We start from the raw sequence: 19,411 nt of genomic DNA on the forward strand, positions 1-19,411 counted from the left end.
ACGAAATTTTATCGCTTACATTATAGAACTAAATGAGCTCTTTCCGTAGCAATAATAACTTGGATGACATCCCTTGGTTTCAAAGAGAAAAACTGGAAAAACTGACGAGTGCTTGTCCACGGTCAATGTTGTGTGGCAGACAAAGGACCGGCGTATAGCGGGAATTATGGTGAAGAAAATAGAATTCTTCAACTACCAGGGACATGCGCGAGACCCGAATAATCGAAAAACGACACGGTACAGATGAGCAAAGGCTACTAGGGGGGGGGGGGGGGGGGGGGGTTTAAAAAAGGGGATAGCTTCGCGGACATCTCAGTCGGGCTTCTGACCTAGGTAAACGCAAAATGAAACTGTAAATAAATAAAAAAATGTTTTGTTTTAGAGTGACGCTTTTGGTTTTTTTCCTGTTTTATCCGACGGCAGCTCTAGTCAGTGGTTTTTCGTTTTTTTTTTTTTTTTTGCGTTCTTGATAAAAGCGACTCGGGATTTAATTATCGGGTATTTACAAAAAGAGGAATTTCTACCTATAAAGAACACAAGTAGCATACCGCCGGTACCCGATCCAAAAATTGTGTATGACGGCGAGATCAGGAAAGGAACTTTGCTCACTTTTTTTTATTATCTATCGCGATTATCGGAGGCCTTAGAGGAACAAAAAACAGTGTTGCCTACATTATGAATATGTTGTATTTGTTTTGCGGAGTAGCGAGTGAAATATAAAAAAAGAAGCATGCCTTCACGGTTGGGAAAAAATTGTCCCTTCCTCTCCGGAGCTTAGTTCGCGGACTATCCATGTCGGAAAGGTGTAATAATTTTGCGCGGTCTATCTGCCGGGGCGGAATATACGGGAATTTTCACGATCTTCCGTTACGAAAGGACGTTAAGAATGTTGTGAATGTGAAAGTATGTTAATGATGGTTCATGTCTGACACAATTCTTTTTTGAGAACTAAGAAAGCGGATATGTATCGAGCTGTTCTGTGGATGAGAAGACTTTCAGGTCCACTAAGCACGATGTGCGGACTATGAACCGGGACTATCTGAGCAAAATCTTATACTTGACCCCAAATTTTCACCTGCGGACTGTTCACCTGGTGCAGACGGGAGCCCGAAAATACGGTAGCCTTTTTGTGAATCATATTCACTGGACTTATTCCTCTTTTAATGGGAAAATAGTAAATTCGGGGGAATCAGATTTACGTTCGAGATATTAATGCCCGATTACAGTTCATGTTAGGAACTTTTACCAGCGTCCTGTATACCACAAGCGCGAGCGCGGAGTTATACCAGTCTTTTGTTTTCTGCTCCAGGTCTTCTGGAAACCAAGCCTAGTACAGATAAGCCACGCTCTCGAACTTGTTCCTTTGATAGCGCTCGTCGCAATTTGTAAGATGGAGCTAGGAAACAGAGAAACATGATTGTTCATGACATAAATATTCATAAACCTCCGCGTTTTATATTGGTAGATTTAGGCTACATATAGTTTCTGGCTAGCATTCGGCGCTATGGAGGAGGAAGTAGTTCTCGCTGAAAAAACCGGTTGTCGGTCGAGAAAGTTTTGAAAATGTAATTTATCGATTGAATCTTCAAATGAAATCCGCCGACATTCGACGTGCAGGGGGCGTACAACGCCGAGACCCACACGTACAGTCCGTCCGACGTGGCCCGTGTCCTCGAAGAGGCCAGGAAGCGAGGAATCCGAGTGCTCGCAGAGTTCGACACGCCAGGTGAGGCAGAGTTCCCGGTCGAGCGATGGGATTCAAGATTCGCCTGACTGCGCTGACAGCAGAGGCGGTTGATTCTGTACCTTGCTCGGCAGCTTACGAAGGCCATCAATCGTTCACTGCGGAGCAAAAACAAAGGAATTCATTTTTTTTTTTTTTTGGCCGGAAGCCAGCAAGGACATAGCGAAAGTCGGCAGCCTTACCGTCTGGCAGCCGCTAAGGCTGCCGAGTTGGTGCAAATGAACGTGTACAGTTCCCGGTAACGATGATCCCACCTTTGACAGCGTATCAGGCAACCAAGTATACGACAGTCCCATCGCGCTCACGGGCGGCAATATTAAACCACATTTATTTCGGCGAAACTGAGTATCTAGAGATGTCCAATCACATGCATTCTGATAACAAAACAACAGAGTAAACACTTGAACGTGCTATCGAAGTAAGGTCGCTGTATTCAGGTAAACTGCGTTTGATACAACAGGAATAACGCGTGATTCATACTGTCACGATTAAAGGTCGATCCAAACATACACCGAAGAGATGAACTAATACTATGTCCCTTTTCATTGTAAGTCCGGAAATAGACGAAATGTTATTGCCACACCAACGTAAATGCACGGGCTGAAACAATTCGCATGGCCAATTGCTAGGCAATTGTGTTGCATAAGTGAAGCGTTCTACCCTCACAAACGTTTCGTGATACTCTGAGTTTGCAGGCGCTCCGCCTGCGTTCGCGGCGCTCTTCATCGGGTAATTTAACGCATGGCATGTGCGCACTTGAGAGTTGTTCCTGGAATGAAGCGATGCTAGCGCTAATCCGGCTGATAAATCGAGCGATATTCCAGAGCCTTCCAGGTGGTAAGCTGTTTTACGCCTACCTCACTCCTCCCCGCCTTTGGTCTCAGGACCTCCCACTTAATCAATCAGCGCCCATCAGCTCACTCCTCTCCCAGCCGATAACAATTATAATGAGTGTCGAGCCGCACTGGCGAATAACTGGACTTGACGACATTCCCCAACAACTACTCAAAGAACATTTCACGTTAAAACATACGATACTTTGGCATCCGCACTGTGTCCGGCAGAAACCTGCCGGACGCAGTGAGGACACCCCGTGGGGTTTTCCCGCCAACCCAACTCACGGCGATGTGTCGCGACACGCGCAATAAATAAAACAAAAAGTGTAGTGACATGCTGAAAAGACACTAGCTTAATAATCTGTATAGACTGGTGTCAATCCCCGCCGGATGCAAACGCTTTTTTACTGCGATAACCCCCCCCCCACACACACACACACACACAGGCACACTAAACAAAAACCACGTTTCTACGAGGCTTCGCCTTCATCGAGCATTCACGAAATGTCCAGCATGCCAAAAAACGTTACACGCTAAAATGGCTAAGTGGACTCGTTCGTTTATGTTCATCAAGTTAAAGGCGCCTCAGAAAACGGGAACAAGGGAGGCACAGGCAAAACATACAACGTCGAGACGCGTTATTCGTGGTGGATTGGATCAGTTGGCTGTACGGAGTAAGACACACATTAAGCGATAACACCTCGTTTATCTGGCTCTAAGGCTCCCTTATTTCAGCGCCATCTCTCAGCGTCCGTGCGAAGTGCCAAGCACGCCGTACTCGGGCCTAATTGGTCCGATCTCACCAAGCGTTCCACACATGCGTGACGCCGCCATAACTGTAGTTCATATGAGGCAGACGCCAGCTCACGAGATAGCTCATGGTGCCTCGTGGTCTGCTCGCGCAGACCTCCAGCAGGGTTGTCGCGCGTGCAGAAAGACTACAGCTCCCACGATGCATATCGGCAGCGGTGGCGTACTCAAAGTAGCTGGTGAGATCGGTCTATTGGTCCGATGCGCAGGTTCTGCTCTCGTCGCGTTCGCCTATTCCTGCTGATGTTCAATTTACCGACCTTTGGACCTAATATGAGCACAACTTTGCCGCTTCTAACGTAGAACGTTCTTTCCTCTTCTTTTGGAGGGGGGTGGGGGGGAGGGTTCTATAATTTTGTGAAGCCGCCGATTATCTCAATGTTTATTGGCTAAGTGAGGTGATGGCGTCACGTCTCCTACTTCGAACACCTCCTACCCTTTCAGCGGGGGCGGGGGAGGTGGGGAGGGTCGAAGAGGACATCGCATTAAAAATTTGTTTGCGCCAGGCGGGTATCGAACTCAGGCCATTTAGTTTATTAAGTGAGTATCTTTCTTGTGTGTCACGGCACATACTTTTTGTCATGCTATTTTGCCCTCATACATGGAAGACTTCGCTCAAACTCCAGGTTACAAGGTGATAAGCTAAATATATGGCTATACACAAAGTAATAGAATTTAGGCGAAAACCCAAGAGTATTCTCTACCTGAAACGAAATAGTGGACCACATTTACATATATTAAAAGTCTGAAAGTCGTAGGCACGCATCAAAACGCGGAAACCATCCAGGCAGTGGTTGATGAACACTTTCTTTAGCAATTTCTTCTAGAAAAATGCAAGGTGCGTGGTGTGTCGGCATTCCTGTCAATCATCCGGCATTTCCATAGGCTATGGTGGACTATCAACATGAACAAATGATAAGGGATGTCTGTCGGTGGGAACGTGTAGAAAACGAATATTATGGTCTCTAAAATCTGTCCTTTTTAAGAGTTCGTTGGAGGACATCGCAGAACATGTCACAACATGTTGCTTTGAGTTGAGGTGCTATTTGGCGGGAAAGCCCTGCAGGGCATACGCTCTGCGTCCGGCAGATAGCAACTTGACACCAGATGACACATTTTTAAATCCCGGGTTAGCACCGGTGTCTCCATTCCAGAAATTGCTACTGAGTGTGCATGCCACGGCTTAAGTCTGTCGCTAAACTAATCGGTGAAGATCGCAGAAAGCGTACACGCTAGATGTTTCAGGCGCAATACCATTGCCCAGCATTTCATTGTGCATTTTTTTTATTTACTTGAGCCGATTTCTTTATGGTGCTGTTCTATCCCCATGCTGAAATAACAGCGCACATTTCGGTGGACGTTCCACCAAAGTGTGCGCTGCCTTGAGTTTGTGTTTTTGTGGCTTCTTTGTTGGCGCGCCCTTCACGACGGTAAAATCGCGGTTGGAAGCTAGTTCCGAAAGCTGCCCGCGTTTCACACGCGGTGAGCGGAGCGGTGTCATCACCTAAATGAGTATCTTCAGTCTCGTTCACACTTGCGGAAGACTCTCTTGCCGCCTGCCGAAATAATCAGTCAGAAAAAGGCTGCGCCGTTTAGATTTGTTGCCACCCGCCGCATTCGCGGGGCTTCGGTCTCTCGCGCATATCAGAGCCAGAGCAATTGCTACCCCTGGCTCGAGCGGTGTTCACAAAAATTGCTCTCACAGACCTCTTCTTGCAGTTAACCCCAACCTGCAGTGCCGAGATAATGCCCCACATTGTCTCGGCGATATGAGGCAATAATAAAACAACGAGAAAACGAGAACAACGTGTGTACGCACCACTCGCGCCAATTTTATTCCATAAATCTTCCTTTTCAATCAATTTACTAATTTTTTTTCACCAGGCAAGATAGTAGCTGGGGCAAAAAGCTGCAAATTGTGCAGCTTGACAAGGCCCCAACTCCAACACAGAAGCGCGCGTACAGGGCTTTGTTCAGATAGTCAAAGCTAAACTAAAAACATGCTTCCAGTTCAGAAGGACACAAAAAGAAAACAATCACAAGACTCCAACGTAACATATTGCATCAGTTGACACAGTACACATAAGACATGAAGCCTGAAGTTCACTAGGCCGACAGTATTATTATTAAAGCTTCAAATGCTAGGCTATGGCTAAGATCAGTTTTAACCTTCACCTTGTTAAAAGAAGATAGAAGTATGTATGTAATCGATGTCAGACCATAGTTTGTCCGGGGGGTGGACACACTCTACTCCTCACTTCGCCGTGGGTTATAAATGCTAGTATTTTGGTTTAAATTTTCTTTTTCTAGAAAACAACTATGTTTATTTTCTGTGATATTTTATACGATACTAAAAGGCGGTAGTAATGTAGGTATCTTATCCTGACAATGTTAAATCGGGCAAAAAAAGCATCTGTATGCAAAAGACAAGACACGTTTGAAACCACTCTTAGAGCTTTCTTTGGCAGAGCTAGAAGCTTATTTATATTTTTAACCGCAATTGGGGTACCCCATTCCAGATGGCAATATTAAAATAATGACTGCACGAGGCCGTGAAAAATTATTAATTTGACAAATGGGGTGAAAACTGTACTGTATCGGGACAGAGTACTAAGAGCTGTTCTGTGTTTCTTATATATGTATTGTATGTGCTCATTTCATGATACATTATCTGAGAAGATTACACCTAATATCTTGATTGACTTTACTATCTCGATTGCTTCCCCGGCTATGGTGAATGAATACTGAATGGCCTACTGAATGGCGTTTTGAAATGTCTCCTCTAAGTGTATCGCAATGACCTGTGTGAAACGTCCTGATGATCGGGACATAGTTTGCAGCGTGTCTTTAGACTGTCATGTACTTTTCGTTAAGATTGGTGTAGTCTGTTGTACCCATAGAGTTATTACAATAAACGCTAGAGGCTCAGCTGGCGCTAGTGTCTATGGGACTTCCGGTTGCAAATTGAAGCAGACAGCATGCAGTCTACTTTTCCAGTCTTCCTGTGTATTCCTATGGGAAAACGCGCGTGAATTTTGTCTCGTCGCCGGAAAATAACAGTAATTACTTTTGTTATTTCGGTTGTACCGGGTAGTATGTAGCTTTATTAATATTGTGAAAGTGTAATTGCTTTAGTTACAGCATTTTTCCTTTACCACTGAACGATGTTAAACTTCGCTATATTTCAGGCCCAAACCTCTGTTCCATGGCAGGTATGTAGAAACGAGCGACGATTCTAAGCAAAATAACGATCGAAAGGAATGTAGAGTGTGTTCAAAGTTCGCCAGCATTCCGTTGGTGCTTATATATTGCTAATATGCCTGTCCTCTCACTATATGAAAATGACCCCGTCGTGTATTTCTAAGAGCGGTTAAAAAAAAACGCTCTAAACGTAAAGAATAAAGTACGTGGGCCACGAAAGGTGTGTTTTCTTATTATTTCCTATGTTGGGCAGTTTTTATCGCGCACCTGTCCTCTGGCTTCCCCCTATTTGCAAAGATTTGGAGCGTGCGGGCGATGATTTGAACACAGAACAAGTATCTTTGCACATATTCATGAGCAGAAAGAATAAAGCAGTACTTATTTATTGCAAATCTGACTATATTACGTGACTTTCAACTTATTTTGATCGTCTGCAACTTCAAGCACAAGGAGTTACTTACCCAGTGTTACTGCGTAGTTCTTGCCGTCTCTCCTGGTTTTCCACATGTCGTTCGTTCGTTTGGCACGTATATCCCCCATGCTGGAAAGCGTCGACGCCGTGTTTGCGCTAACAGTGTCCGACAGCGCACATAAATACACGTACGAAGCGGTTTTAACACCGTTTTCAATGCCGAAAATTTCAAATAAAAATGCTGTAACTGACCAATTATTTCGCCTGCGTGACTGAGAAATGTTCGAATGTGCCCAGTACGCACAAATTATTCGTGATATTTGCTCTTATAATCGAGCGCAGAGAGAAAACGCACTCGCTTTTTCCCATAGAAATGCATTACCGGAAGTCAATTTCGGACTGCATGCTGTCTGCTTCAATTTGCAACAGCACACTAGCGCCAGCTGAGCCTCTAGCGTTTATTGTAATAACTCTATGGTTGTACCACAGTGTCCGCCCTGCTAAACCCTCATTGAGGTTGCAGTATTGAATAAACAAATGAATAAATAAATAAAAATCTGGGTTAGAATGAAGTCACGTTTTTGACTCGGAACAGCATGAACTTCGTTTTGTTTACGTTGATATGTAATCTATTTATTTCTATCCAACTATGTAGCCTTTATTTCGATATCGACAGATGAAGCGCCTTTCAAAAATAATGTAGTGTCATCGGCGTAAGCAATCTGAAACAATGTGTTTAATGATATTAGGAAGTAAAAGAAATAATAAAGGACCTAAAACACTACCTTGGGGTACTCCTTCCTGTACGTGCAGTTTTTATAGTTGAAACTGAATTACCCAGTTGAACAAATTGTCTCTGTTCAGACAGATATGACTTAAATAATTGGAGTACATCACCCCGAATACCATAGCATTCTAACTTTTGTAGAAGTATGCTGGGGTTAACTAAGTCAAATGCATTAGAAAAGTCGATACATATGGCTAATGTCGGTAGATTATCTTTTATATTATTTATGAGGACTTCCCCTTTGGGCCAATAGAGCGGATTCAGTAGACTTTCCTTTTCTGAAGCAGTCCTGACTGTTCACAAGGAAAAACGCTCCAAATATGCCGAAAGTTTAATATGCAGTATTTCTTTCGAATCCCTTAGAAAGATTAGAAAGTATTGATATTGGCCTATGATTCCCTAACATGTTAATATCACCATCCTTAAATAACAATAGAACCTTAGCAATTTACGCAAGTTTTGGAAATACACCCAAGGACATTCAAAGATAAAGTATAAACGCGTGTAGCCAATAAGTCAATAACAAAGTTAATTGGTTTAATATGCAGGTCATTTATATCGCCTTCTTCGCAATTTTTTATGCTTCAAAATGCCAACCTTACCTCATTTTCATCAGGAGGGCTTAAGAAAGAAAGAATCCGCGTGTTCTTTACTTTAACCGGATGGGTCTTTACCATTTGTTATATTAGGAATGCCTGGTGGGTAAGTTTACCACGTAATCATTGAAAGTATTTGCGAGTGGCGTGCCAGCTAGCCTTTGCCCACGGTGTACAATTTCTGTTAACTCGTTATTATGATCATGAGGCTTTAATGCGCGGTTAATATTTTGCCAAAGTTTATCTGGCTCATTTTTTTCTAATGTTACCAAATATATTCCCAATAACATTCTTGTTTAGCTTTTCTCATCAGGGTATATAGTTTGTTTCGATTTGTGCTAAATTTTACAAGATAATGATTGTCTTTAGAATTTAGACATTTATTATATGAACTATTTAGTATACAATTTTTTCTAAATAAATCATGGGAAACCCATGGTTTCTTTGCTCTCTTGCTGGGCTTTATGAACTTATAAGGAAAGCATTTGTTATAAATGTCTTGGAAAGTTTTCAAAAATAATTCATACGCTGCATCAGGTGAATCATTGGCATAAACAGGGTCCCAATTTGCGGTACCAATGAGGCCCCTAAAGACTGCAGTCTTTGTGACGTAATGTTACGAATTCTAAATCCTGATTTGTGTTTGCGAGCTGATAAGTGCGTGTTAACGAGAAGAAACATGGGTAAATGATCACTAATGCTGCAGCTAATTAAACCTGATGCATAAATATCTTCCTGGTTGCAGTTTGTAATGAAGTAATCAAGTAAGGTACATCCATTTTTTTTGTTATTCTCGTTGCATCTGTAGTAACACATTCAAAACCATTCGATCCGACTACTGAACATATTTCATCATGCATAGTTGATATTTTTCAGACATCAACATTACAATCACCTCCCAAAAAAGGGTGTAATTATTATTATTAACATATAGTTCATCAAGTACAGAAAGCAGGATGTTAACATTTCTAAAGGGAGGTGGATATAGCACACTGAAAACGTAGTTATCACAGAGTACTGACAATGATTCAGAAGGGCCACTCAGTTCCGTAAAAACGGAAATAATGCAACGATTCAAAGATAATTCCACAAGCATTGAAACACCTCCCCCTCTTCTAGCATTTCGTCATATAAAAAAAAAAAACGTTTGTAATTAGGCAAGACAAAGTCATTTGAATCATTGGTATACCACGCTTCAGAGAACATAAGTACGCTAAAAGAAAAACGCACGGTATCAGGAAGAGCTTCAATATCATCAACTTTCGATAGCATGGAGCGTACATTCATGTGAAAAAGGATAACACAGATAGTTTTCGGTTACTTCTAGCATTGATAAACTCTTCAAGCTGAAGGCATAAATGAGATAGCGCAGAACATTCCCTTAAAAAGAAAATAAGTGTGATGCTGCACGTTTCTTTCCACTTTCTATCGAATAAATTCAAGGCCGTATTCGCTTTCGATTTTAACTGTACGACTGCCCTTAGCTTTTCGCACAAACACTTTGCGCTAATTGTGCTACACAAACCTGCATCCTTTTTCAGTTGGTTAAGTTTTTATCTGCCAGAACAGTCTCTTGTGTTTAGCTGTCATGTTCTCGTAGACACGGACAGTAGAGTTTAGTTCTTTCAGAGCGACGTTTTTTTGCAACCACATGTTCCTTGTTACACGTGAAGAAAGCAGGAAGAGAACAACTGGCACTTTTTAAGATTTAGGTAGCAGTCTGTGAACCGATTCGATGTCTTGTTCGCTCAACTTGGGAAGTTATAGCAGATCGGAGAGTGTGTTTATTTGTTAAGTAGGTGTTCGTTTTCGGTTTGAGCTAACCCATGCATTTCGTTATTTTGATGCCTACTGTACATATGTTCTAAGTCGTTTATTTACTACGTTTGAGCTGTTTCACTTGAACATTGTTTCTTGATTCCACTACTGTGACACGTTTTTTTTTTTTCAGTTTTAGTATCTTATCTTTTGTTCTTGAATTTGAGAGAGCCGCTCAGACATGAGCTAGACTGAGCGCTCAATAGCGTCAACAGTGGCTTTCATTTCCATTGGTGTATCAACCTAGCATAGAGCGTCAAAATTGCAGATAGTTTTTTTTTTGTTAATGTTTGTTAGCGTACATTCATCATCTTGCACGTTGCTCGGACCGTGCCCTTGCCTAGCTGGGTTACCTCTCGTTTCTCCTTTTTTACACGTTGGGCATTTCCACGTTTTCTTAGATTCAGCATTCTTTTTTTTCTTGAAAGAGTTTTCAGAGACACTCGAACATTAATTAAACATAAGGTAGATGTATCTTCCTCATGTATAATTACTGTTACCAACACGCTCGTTTTGTACTTAACCCGAGCATGTTCCGAGATGATAACTGAAATTGCATAGGCTGTTACACAAAACAGTGTTGTATCGGGGAAGTGGTTCATTGCTCACGACACATATGTTATTTCTATCTTCAGACATATCACAGAAATATCTTATCAATCCACGAGAGAAGTTTTAGCAGCGACAGCGGCGGCACCAAACTGTTACGTATTTTTTTAGAAACAAATATAGCATCAACCTGCAACGTAAAAACGCCGAGTTAGTGTGCGACGAAGCTGCCGCTGCCACCGCTAATTGCCTTCGGTGACCACGACCCGAAGACGGCGCTTAGAAGTGCAATAATAGCGGCGACTTCTGGTCGGCCTGTGGTATCCACGACGTTGCTTTCCGGACCAATGGCTGAGGGCTCTCGCATTCGTCGGCAGCGGCCAGCAACGATGCAGCAGCTGAGATGGTGGCTGCAAGCGTCAAAACGCCGAATCAGCTTGGGACGATGTTGGCCCTGCCGCCGTTGTCTTCGTTGTTCAGATGCCTCTTGTCGAACAGGGTGGAATAATTTAGTCTCGGTTAGCATTTCTGCCAACGCACCGATACCAACGGAGTCATTTGCACACGTTCGGAACTCGGACAACCCAGGCGGCAACAACTCGGGCGACTCGTCCAGAACGTGACGCCGGCAAGCGCCGTTTCCTTCGTTCTGATTGGCTGCGGCGGCGTGGAAGCTTTTTTGGCGCGGGAGGAATCCGTCTCGGACCAATTATCCAACGGTCGAATATTCCGTCACCGTCGAGAGGATTCTGGCGTCAATTTCCCCGCGGATTCGCCTGAGGATCCGCAAGTGGGAACAAGTCATATGACAGCCTGGTTGACTGTAACACGCGCATGGACACGAAATATGCCGTGATCTACGTCTTTTAGGGAAGCGTGATTGACTCCAGTGCTCGGGCGTTAGATACAAACAGCGCTGGTGCCTGTCTTGAACGTAACTTAGCACTCGTGCAGCACTGAATCAGTGTGGATCCCTAACGTAGCGCGGAGTCAGCGCTTCATCAGCAAGGTCAGCGCCATATCCAGCGCTAAATAATATCACCGATGTATCGCTTTGGTGCATGTGTGAACGGGCCTTAAAGCCCCGTGTGACTTTTATTTATTCGCTGTATAATTCAGCCCCGCGAATATGTCGTAGGTAGAGAATAGTGTGGCGACCGCCCCGACTCAGCAATGTGAGTCTCTGAGGCCGTGCGTGTAGACAACACACACGGTGCTGTCGATAGCAGCAAAGCTCAGTTATATTCCGTCGTCGAGCGTAGAAAACGCGGCGTAGCACACACTGCTACTGAGTGGTCGCGGATATTGAGTTCCTGCCCACGGACCAATGAAAGGCCTTTCGCTATGCTACGTTCGCTGCGCTCAACGTCGGTGTGTAACAGGGCCTTAAAAGTGGCTGAACCTCGCAAACTTTGACGGAGGGTGTATCAGGTATGCGCAACCGTTCACAAAGTTGCCCTTTTTAGTGCGTTACTCTTGCGCGTGGGTTGCGTTTGCGGGCTGACTAATATTTTCCCTTGTGTTTAGCGCGTAAAGGTAACGTGAGGATGCCGATAGCAAGATGGCGGCAGAATAGCTGGCCTGACCGTTAAACGGGCTACACGAATAGCGCCTAGACGACAAGGCTTGCGCATCAATGTTATCTCCGACCCGAATGGCAAAAGCGCTGAAGCTCGACGAGAGCACGCCGCAAAGAGGCAGACGCATGCGTTCCCGGCGTCTTCGCGTTCTTGGTTCATGCTCGGCGTAAGATGCTGACGCGAGCTCGCTGTGTGGATTCACGAGTGATGACGCTTGGCCTTGTCTTCTAGGTGTACACCGTTCACACATAAGCTGAGACTAGAAGATCCGCCTTAGCGCAAGCTTTCTGTCCTTAGTAACGCAAGTGTGAGCGGGCAGGCACGTGCAACCAAAGCACTGCGGAAGCCAGTAAGCTTACGCTGTTGCTCCGTCCAAAAACAGGGCCGCACGTTCCAAAGGTGAGGTTGCTCGCGTAGGGCGGAATATCTTCTATTTTAACATAAATTATGGCCATAGGTTGGTGGAAGAGGTTGCCCAGCTGGTGTGACCCGCTTCACAGCTCCTCAGCCACGTCACTCGAACGCTATGGGCACGCCCCAGTCGATATCACCTATGGTCTCTGAGAAGATGAACGCTCCAAGGTGCCTCCTTCCGATGCCCGGCCTCCAGCACGTGCTTGTCGCCTCCCGCCATACGCTCCGTGCGGGAACTATAGGGGGCGCTTTGAAAAATGCGCGTAGCGCCGCTAGCGGAGGAGCTGGCGTTCGACAGTGAGGCGCGTTTTCGCGTGCGAAGCTGTGGCGGCGGAAGCGCGCAAGGACGGAACTTTTGCTTCTTGAGCCGATAAGTTGAGGGTGAAGTTCCATGGGTGCTGGGGCAGATTTAAGAAGGGCATTTAGCTGTTCTCCGCTTCTTATATGCTGAGTTTGAATCGTTATTAGGGGTAATTTCTTTCGTTGCGGTCGAACAAGGGGTATGAGCAATTTTCCGAAAAGCAAGACGGCCGCCACCAATTGCTCTCAGTGGGAAATTAGTTTCGCTCGTCGCTGTAAACGTAGGACTGTTGGGACGATGATATTTGGAGGTGAGTGAAATGTTTACTAAGTTCGTGCACTAAGTGGTCCAAGTTTTATTGAGACAGCAGGTGTGAAAGTTATGGTTCGAACGAATAAAGGAATAAAGCTGTCAGGAATATCTAATATTGAACCAAAAATGTTGTGTTATAACCGGGCTGTGCGAAGTGCAAATTTCGGCACACAGGTTCTTCAACACGACCGTAACTTGACACAACAGTTATAATACCAAAAATAGGTGGCATGGGGAAACCACGTGGAAATTTGGTTTGGGCGGCGTAACGGAATGAGAAACGGTTTTGACCGTGAAAGGGCTGCCAAGAGAATACCACTCGTCGTGGGAGATGGAGATTTTACAGGTAGGAAGGGACTAGTGCACTGTACGTCCAATTGAAACAGCGTTACGAAAGGTGGTTTCAAAGCCGAAAAAACCAAGTTGCCGGCCAACACACGGTTTGGCCGTCAAAAGCTTTTGCGGTCAGCTGTTGTGTAATAATCTGGTTGTGCGAGGTGCTGATTTTGGCACACAGGTACTTTGACACCCGTAACTTGACAAAACACTTATTATACCTAAAAGAGGTGGCATAGTTTAACCAGGTAGAAATATTTTTGGGCGGCGCAACTAAATGAGAACCGGTTTTGACCTTCAAAGGCTGTCAAGAGTATACCACTCATCATGGCAGGGAGGTGCACACTTTACAGGTAGGTACTAGGAAGGGACCAGTGGACGGTACTTCCAGTTCGAACAACTTTGCGGTAGGGGGCTCTAAAACCGAGAAAAAAAATTGTTGTCTACAAGACTCGGTGTGTCAGCGTTTCCACATTTAAAAGAAAAAAAGAAAGCACACCACTTAAACTTCCATACTCAAACATCGATTGTCCGGTGTTTCCAAGTTTCATCGCAGTTTTCCTTAGAGTCATATTTGTCGCTTTTTGTACCGAATGAATCTTTCTTCATGAAGTACAGACTGAGTGCCATAATGGTCCGGAAATATCATCGACACGTACGATGGCGACGAAACTTCTTTGGAGGGCATTCTTCCAACGAAATTCGCACTGCATACCCGCGAGTGCGGGATGGCATTTCAGTTCGAGCTGAGATATGTAGGCGTTACTGGTACGAAAACTAACGCAGAGCGCAAAGCGGCAGTGTAGAATAGGTCAGCCGTGCCGACACAGTGGCAGACATGATCGGGAGACCAAATTTCTCGCGTCGTACGGTACGGGTCCATCGTTGTCGCTCTCCCACAAAACATCGGCGAGGTGAAAAACTGTGAAACTTCGTCCCCACGAGATACCACGCATAACTGTTGGAGCACTTAACGACGCAGCAGTTCATGCTGCCAACCCAGCGCAACCACACCGCTCCGACTTCAATGCGTACCAATGTACGCGGCATGGTTTCGTTTCTCTGGGGCTCTCACTGCCTACTTTCGGTAAAGGCCGCGCGGCGGCGAGCCGGTCGCGTCGCACGGATAGTATACTAAAGACCCGTTCACACACTTGCGTTTCACTACGACCGACTGAGATAAGAGCAGCTTTTGAGCTTATTCTGACTGCATAAGACCGGCTGAATTGCTGCGCAGCCCGTTGTAAGATGTCGCAAGATGCTTACAAACCGGTCTTGTCTCACCCGGACGTAGTCAAAGGCGAGTGTGTGCACGAACATTTAGGCTGCGTGTGCACGCCCGCGGGAGTCGCGATGTATACGGCTTGCAAGTTCGTCTTCTTCTGGCGCATCTCGTGGATTTCTTTCCCCTCAATCAGTCCACGTGTCTTTGTTTCCCCCCGATCACAAGAAACGACGGCGCGCGCTTGGTTGCCTCGTCATCGTGCTTTCCCTACGCGTTATCTATGTTGTTTCCTGATTGGTGTGCGCCCTCCTTGCGTTCTGCCAAAGACGCATTTTGGAACGCTTGCTGGCCGTATAACCAAGCCTTATGAAGATAGATATTAATGGACGAAGAGCGTGTTGGTGCGGGTCAAGATTAAGAAAGAGTAAACATTTGAAGATACAATGATCTTGAGGGGGGTGGGTGGTATAACAGCATATACGGACCGAAGATTATAGAGTCATTCGCCACAAACAGTGCACATAACAACGTTTCTAATCTGTCGCTATTTCTCACGAAGATTGAAGTTGAATTTCTGAAATCAGAGAGGACTTTGTCGACCTGCCTTATCATTTCTATTCCCTCCTTACTCTCTTCTTGGCTACTTTCCCTTGCCTGGATTTTTCTGCCTTTCATCAGTTGGCCGGATGTTCTATATGTTCGTTTCTAGTTGAATGATGTGGTTGTGTCGTCTTCGTCCTACGTGTTTATGATTTCTTCATTCTTGAGGATAGGAAGTTTCCCAGGCAGCACACAGCATTGGGCCAACAATGGATTTAAGGTGGCAAAGAATGGCCCAACAATGGCCCAACTGAGCCATATGTTTCCCAATATTGGAAACACATTGGACAATAATGGACTATCAAAGCCAATGGTTTTCCAATATTGGTGATACGTTGGCATAGGCTGGTCAACATTGGACTGTCGAAGTCAATAGCTTTCCAATATTGGATATATGCCGGCATAAGTTGTCCAATATTGGACTGTCTAAGCCAATAGCTTTCCTATATTGGATATACGCCGGCATAACCTGTACAATATTGGACTGTCAGAGCCAATGGTTTTCCGATATTGAATATACGCTGGCTTAAGCTGGGTAATATTAATCTGTCAAAGCCAAGAGTTTTCCAATATTGGTGATGCCCTGGTATAGGCTGGTCAATATTGTACTGCCATAGCCAATGGCTTATCGATATTTGTGTCGCCTAGGCTGTAGACCCGCGACCCTCTTTTTTGCAATGCAGAGGTAGGAAATTGGAAAAGAGTCATTCATGAGCTCGCTCGGGCGAGAATTTTATTTAGCCAACTTCATGGGGCGTGCGTCGCCGGGGCTTTATAACCGCTATCACAAATACGTCCTTAGCTGCCTATAGGACTATTGCAGTTTTTTGCCGGCTGCTCTCCATTCGCATTGCCTCATCCCGGCGGTGACAACTTAATTTCGTTTTTTAGATTTAAGCATTTCTGTCTTTTCTCATGTATTTTGTATGTATACGTAGCGTTAACGTCTTCTCTTTGTCCGTGCCCCTGCCATGTTTGTATTTCTTTGTGCGTGCTCCATTTTTATATGTAATGTTTCTGTGCATATTTAGTCATTGTCGACGCAGGTGTCAACAAACATAAAGCCACCGCTTACGTCGCAACCGAAGTGACTTCTACTTTTAGTTTTACGAGAGTCTATCGCGCTATAAAGTCATATATTAAACTCGAGTGAAGTCTCAAGAGGGTTGCTTCGACTGCCAGTGCACATGTCATCAGCGTAGGCAGAGCAACGACGTAGCAATCGCGACGCGAGAGCATGCTGCGCCTCGATCTGGCCGGCCGGGCTCGCTCTGCGGGAATGTGAGCGTAGGACTCTCGAGCCCCGTTAGCTTACTGATGCTCCAAGACGCTACTTTGTTGTCGCGAATCATTTGCCCTTCGAACGGTCGCGAAGCCGTTGCGCCCGGCGTACCCTACACAGCATATTTCAGAAACCGTTCGCGCAGCATCGCAACCTTCTTACTGCGAGCGTCGGTGATTCATCGTGTGTTGAAAGTCGGACGATGTGCTGTTCGAGGTGTCTTTTATGTGCAACTCTTTCGTAAAAAAATTTGAAGTTTAAAAACGCGAACCTAACAGTGTACAAACAGTTTTAAATTTATTGATAAAAAATATATTTATATATTTATAGATATATTTGTGTATATCGTGCGCAAAAAATAGTCGCGCTTAGTTCTTCATTCTAAATTATAATGTAAGTTATACGACGCAAAACATACTGTCGTCACGCTTGCCCCGTTTAGAACCACTTTTGGACTGGACAGTTTCTTTAGAAGTTCGAAAGCTGACCTTCAAAGAGCTGTCCTGTTAAATCGGTAATGACAGCAAGGTAGACGCTATGCGTGTTTAAGGCCAATCCTGTCTCCGGTTAGGGTCACGTGACTACTGTCTCAAAGCTGGTGATAAGGCAGAGCACGGAACCTGCCTAAAGCACAAGGTCACGTATAACTTCTACTGCACTATCAACCTTGGGTAGAAGTGACAAATTCTCTCGCTCCGTTCATTGTTGAAATGCCCCTGAAGATAAGCCTTTGTAAGCGCACCCCACCCCCGTTCTGGCCTGCTTGCTTTGTACTCCTTCTCTCTTTTTTCTCTCTCTCCCTAAGCTGGAGGCGCGGTTGCTGTGCGTACTCGCCGGACTTGAATCCGCTCTCTGTGCGCGGGTAACGGCAGAAGTGTGATCATGTGGTTTGACGGATGACACATTACCCGTTGACAAACTCGGAATGCCTGCGTCGCAAGGACCGGACCTAGTTTCGCGCGTGATGCGGCCTGCGGGGTGCAGGCCAGCTGTGGATTTCGCTTCTGTGGTAAATGGTATCTCGTTCGAAAAGTCCTACCCGTGTCGATTTCTTCAAAAATGCCCAAGACATTCTTGTGAACAGTTTAGTGTCCGGTTCGGCAAATGGCAGCGTGTGCTACATTGTGTTGAATCTTCACGGATCACTTCCCTGTAGTTTTTGTGTTTGAGTAGTTGTTCTGCAGTGCCCGTGTTGACATATAAGTCGGATTACATCTTTCAAGTCCAGTATTTTCAACGTAAGTGTGCTGCAACCTACTTGATGATCATTGTCCGTTCTTGTATGGGTAATCTTCCGGATAACCTCTAGAATTGGGCATTGCCTATCTCCTGGCAGCTGGGAGAATAATTTTCCCGCAATCTTACCGACAGTCGCCTGCCATTATCTGTCTGAAATAATGCCACAACCGCAGGTAGAATACTGACTTTTTTTATTCTACCTGCGTTTCGCAAAAACACGTTTCGTTGCCACCTTTCTGGTCGACATTTACGTTTCATCGACATTCGTTACGCGAATTGCGCGCTGTAGGGGCATTTCGTCACGCGTGTATTCCTGAGGCGCGTGCTCACCGAACCAGCCCACCCTTTCACGCCGCTTCATGCTAATCTGAAGTGGTTCATTGCAACAAAAAAAAAAGAAGAAAAGAAAACATATTGAGTTTTTTTATGAAACCTCGCGTGTTGATGGAACGATCTGTTTATGAAATGTAGTTCGATGAACTGATTGCACCGCCAATGAGGGGCGACTAGTGGTAGAATTTTGGTGAAACAATTCTGTCAGCTGCCGGGAGACTGGACACTACCCAAGAATTACCCTGGTTGTTGCTTGCTTTGCAGTCTTTTTAATTGTATCACAGCTGAGTAGTACCTCTTCACATATTACGAATTGCTGAGATTGCGCTTGTCTACAGAATAAGCTGTGTGTAATAAACTGTTAGGAGATTTCAAAACAATCCCTTGTGTCTGTTTACCTTCCTTTTTGCAAAAACTTGGCGAGGGCACTTGCAAAGAGCTGGGCGAGTGCAACGATGGCCAAAAATCAGCATGACGGCCAACATTCGATCGGGTCGCGCTTCCAGTGTTGTCCAATATTACGCCGGTCTTCGCCAATGTGGGAGCACCTTGGCTGGAACCATGGTTTAGCGATGGCCCAACATTGGCACCAATGATGGGGCCGACATCAGCTAGAACGATGCCTGAACATTGGCCCAACATTGGCACCGATCACTGGGCCAACATTGGGAAGGGTAGCGCTTCCAATATTGTCCAATATTGAGGCCGGTCTTTGCAAATGTTAGGCCAATGTCGGACCGACATTGGTGTGCTGCCTGGGTTGCGGCTGAGGGGGGACAAGCAAAACCCTTTCCTGTCGTTTTTATATGTTCAGTTAGTATAGGTAATCTGCCATTTTCAGTCGTTTTTTATTTTCAATACTGTCACGAGTGACAGACGATGAGGCAGGAAAAGACAAAATGAATGAACTAAAAAGTTAATGGGGCGAACTTGTGCCAACCAAAAAGAACGACACACTTCGAGAAAGCACCAGCGAGCGTCGACGGCCGCAGCTAAAGCGACGGCGCGTCGGCGTGATACCTGGCTATTGCGAGAG

General features: G+C 45.1%; 1 protein-coding gene across 1 annotated transcript in view; it reads left to right on the forward strand.

Moving 5' to 3' along the window:
* Positions 1–19,411, forward strand: part of LOC8028519 (beta-hexosaminidase subunit alpha) — a 116,794-nt gene that overhangs the window by 48,718 nt on the left and 48,665 nt on the right. The window contains exon 6 of the mRNA XM_040208932.3: positions 1,618–1,726. Coding sequence (XP_040064866.1) covers positions 1,618–1,726 — 109 coding nt within the window. The remainder of the gene's footprint in view (positions 1–1,617; positions 1,727–19,411) is intronic.

Source organism: Ixodes scapularis, unplaced genomic scaffold, assembly GCF_016920785.2.
Source record: "Ixodes scapularis isolate PalLabHiFi unplaced genomic scaffold, ASM1692078v2 PGA_scaffold2__306_contigs__length_199485367, whole genome shotgun sequence".
NCBI classification, from domain to species: domain Eukaryota; kingdom Metazoa; phylum Arthropoda; class Arachnida; order Ixodida; family Ixodidae; genus Ixodes; species Ixodes scapularis.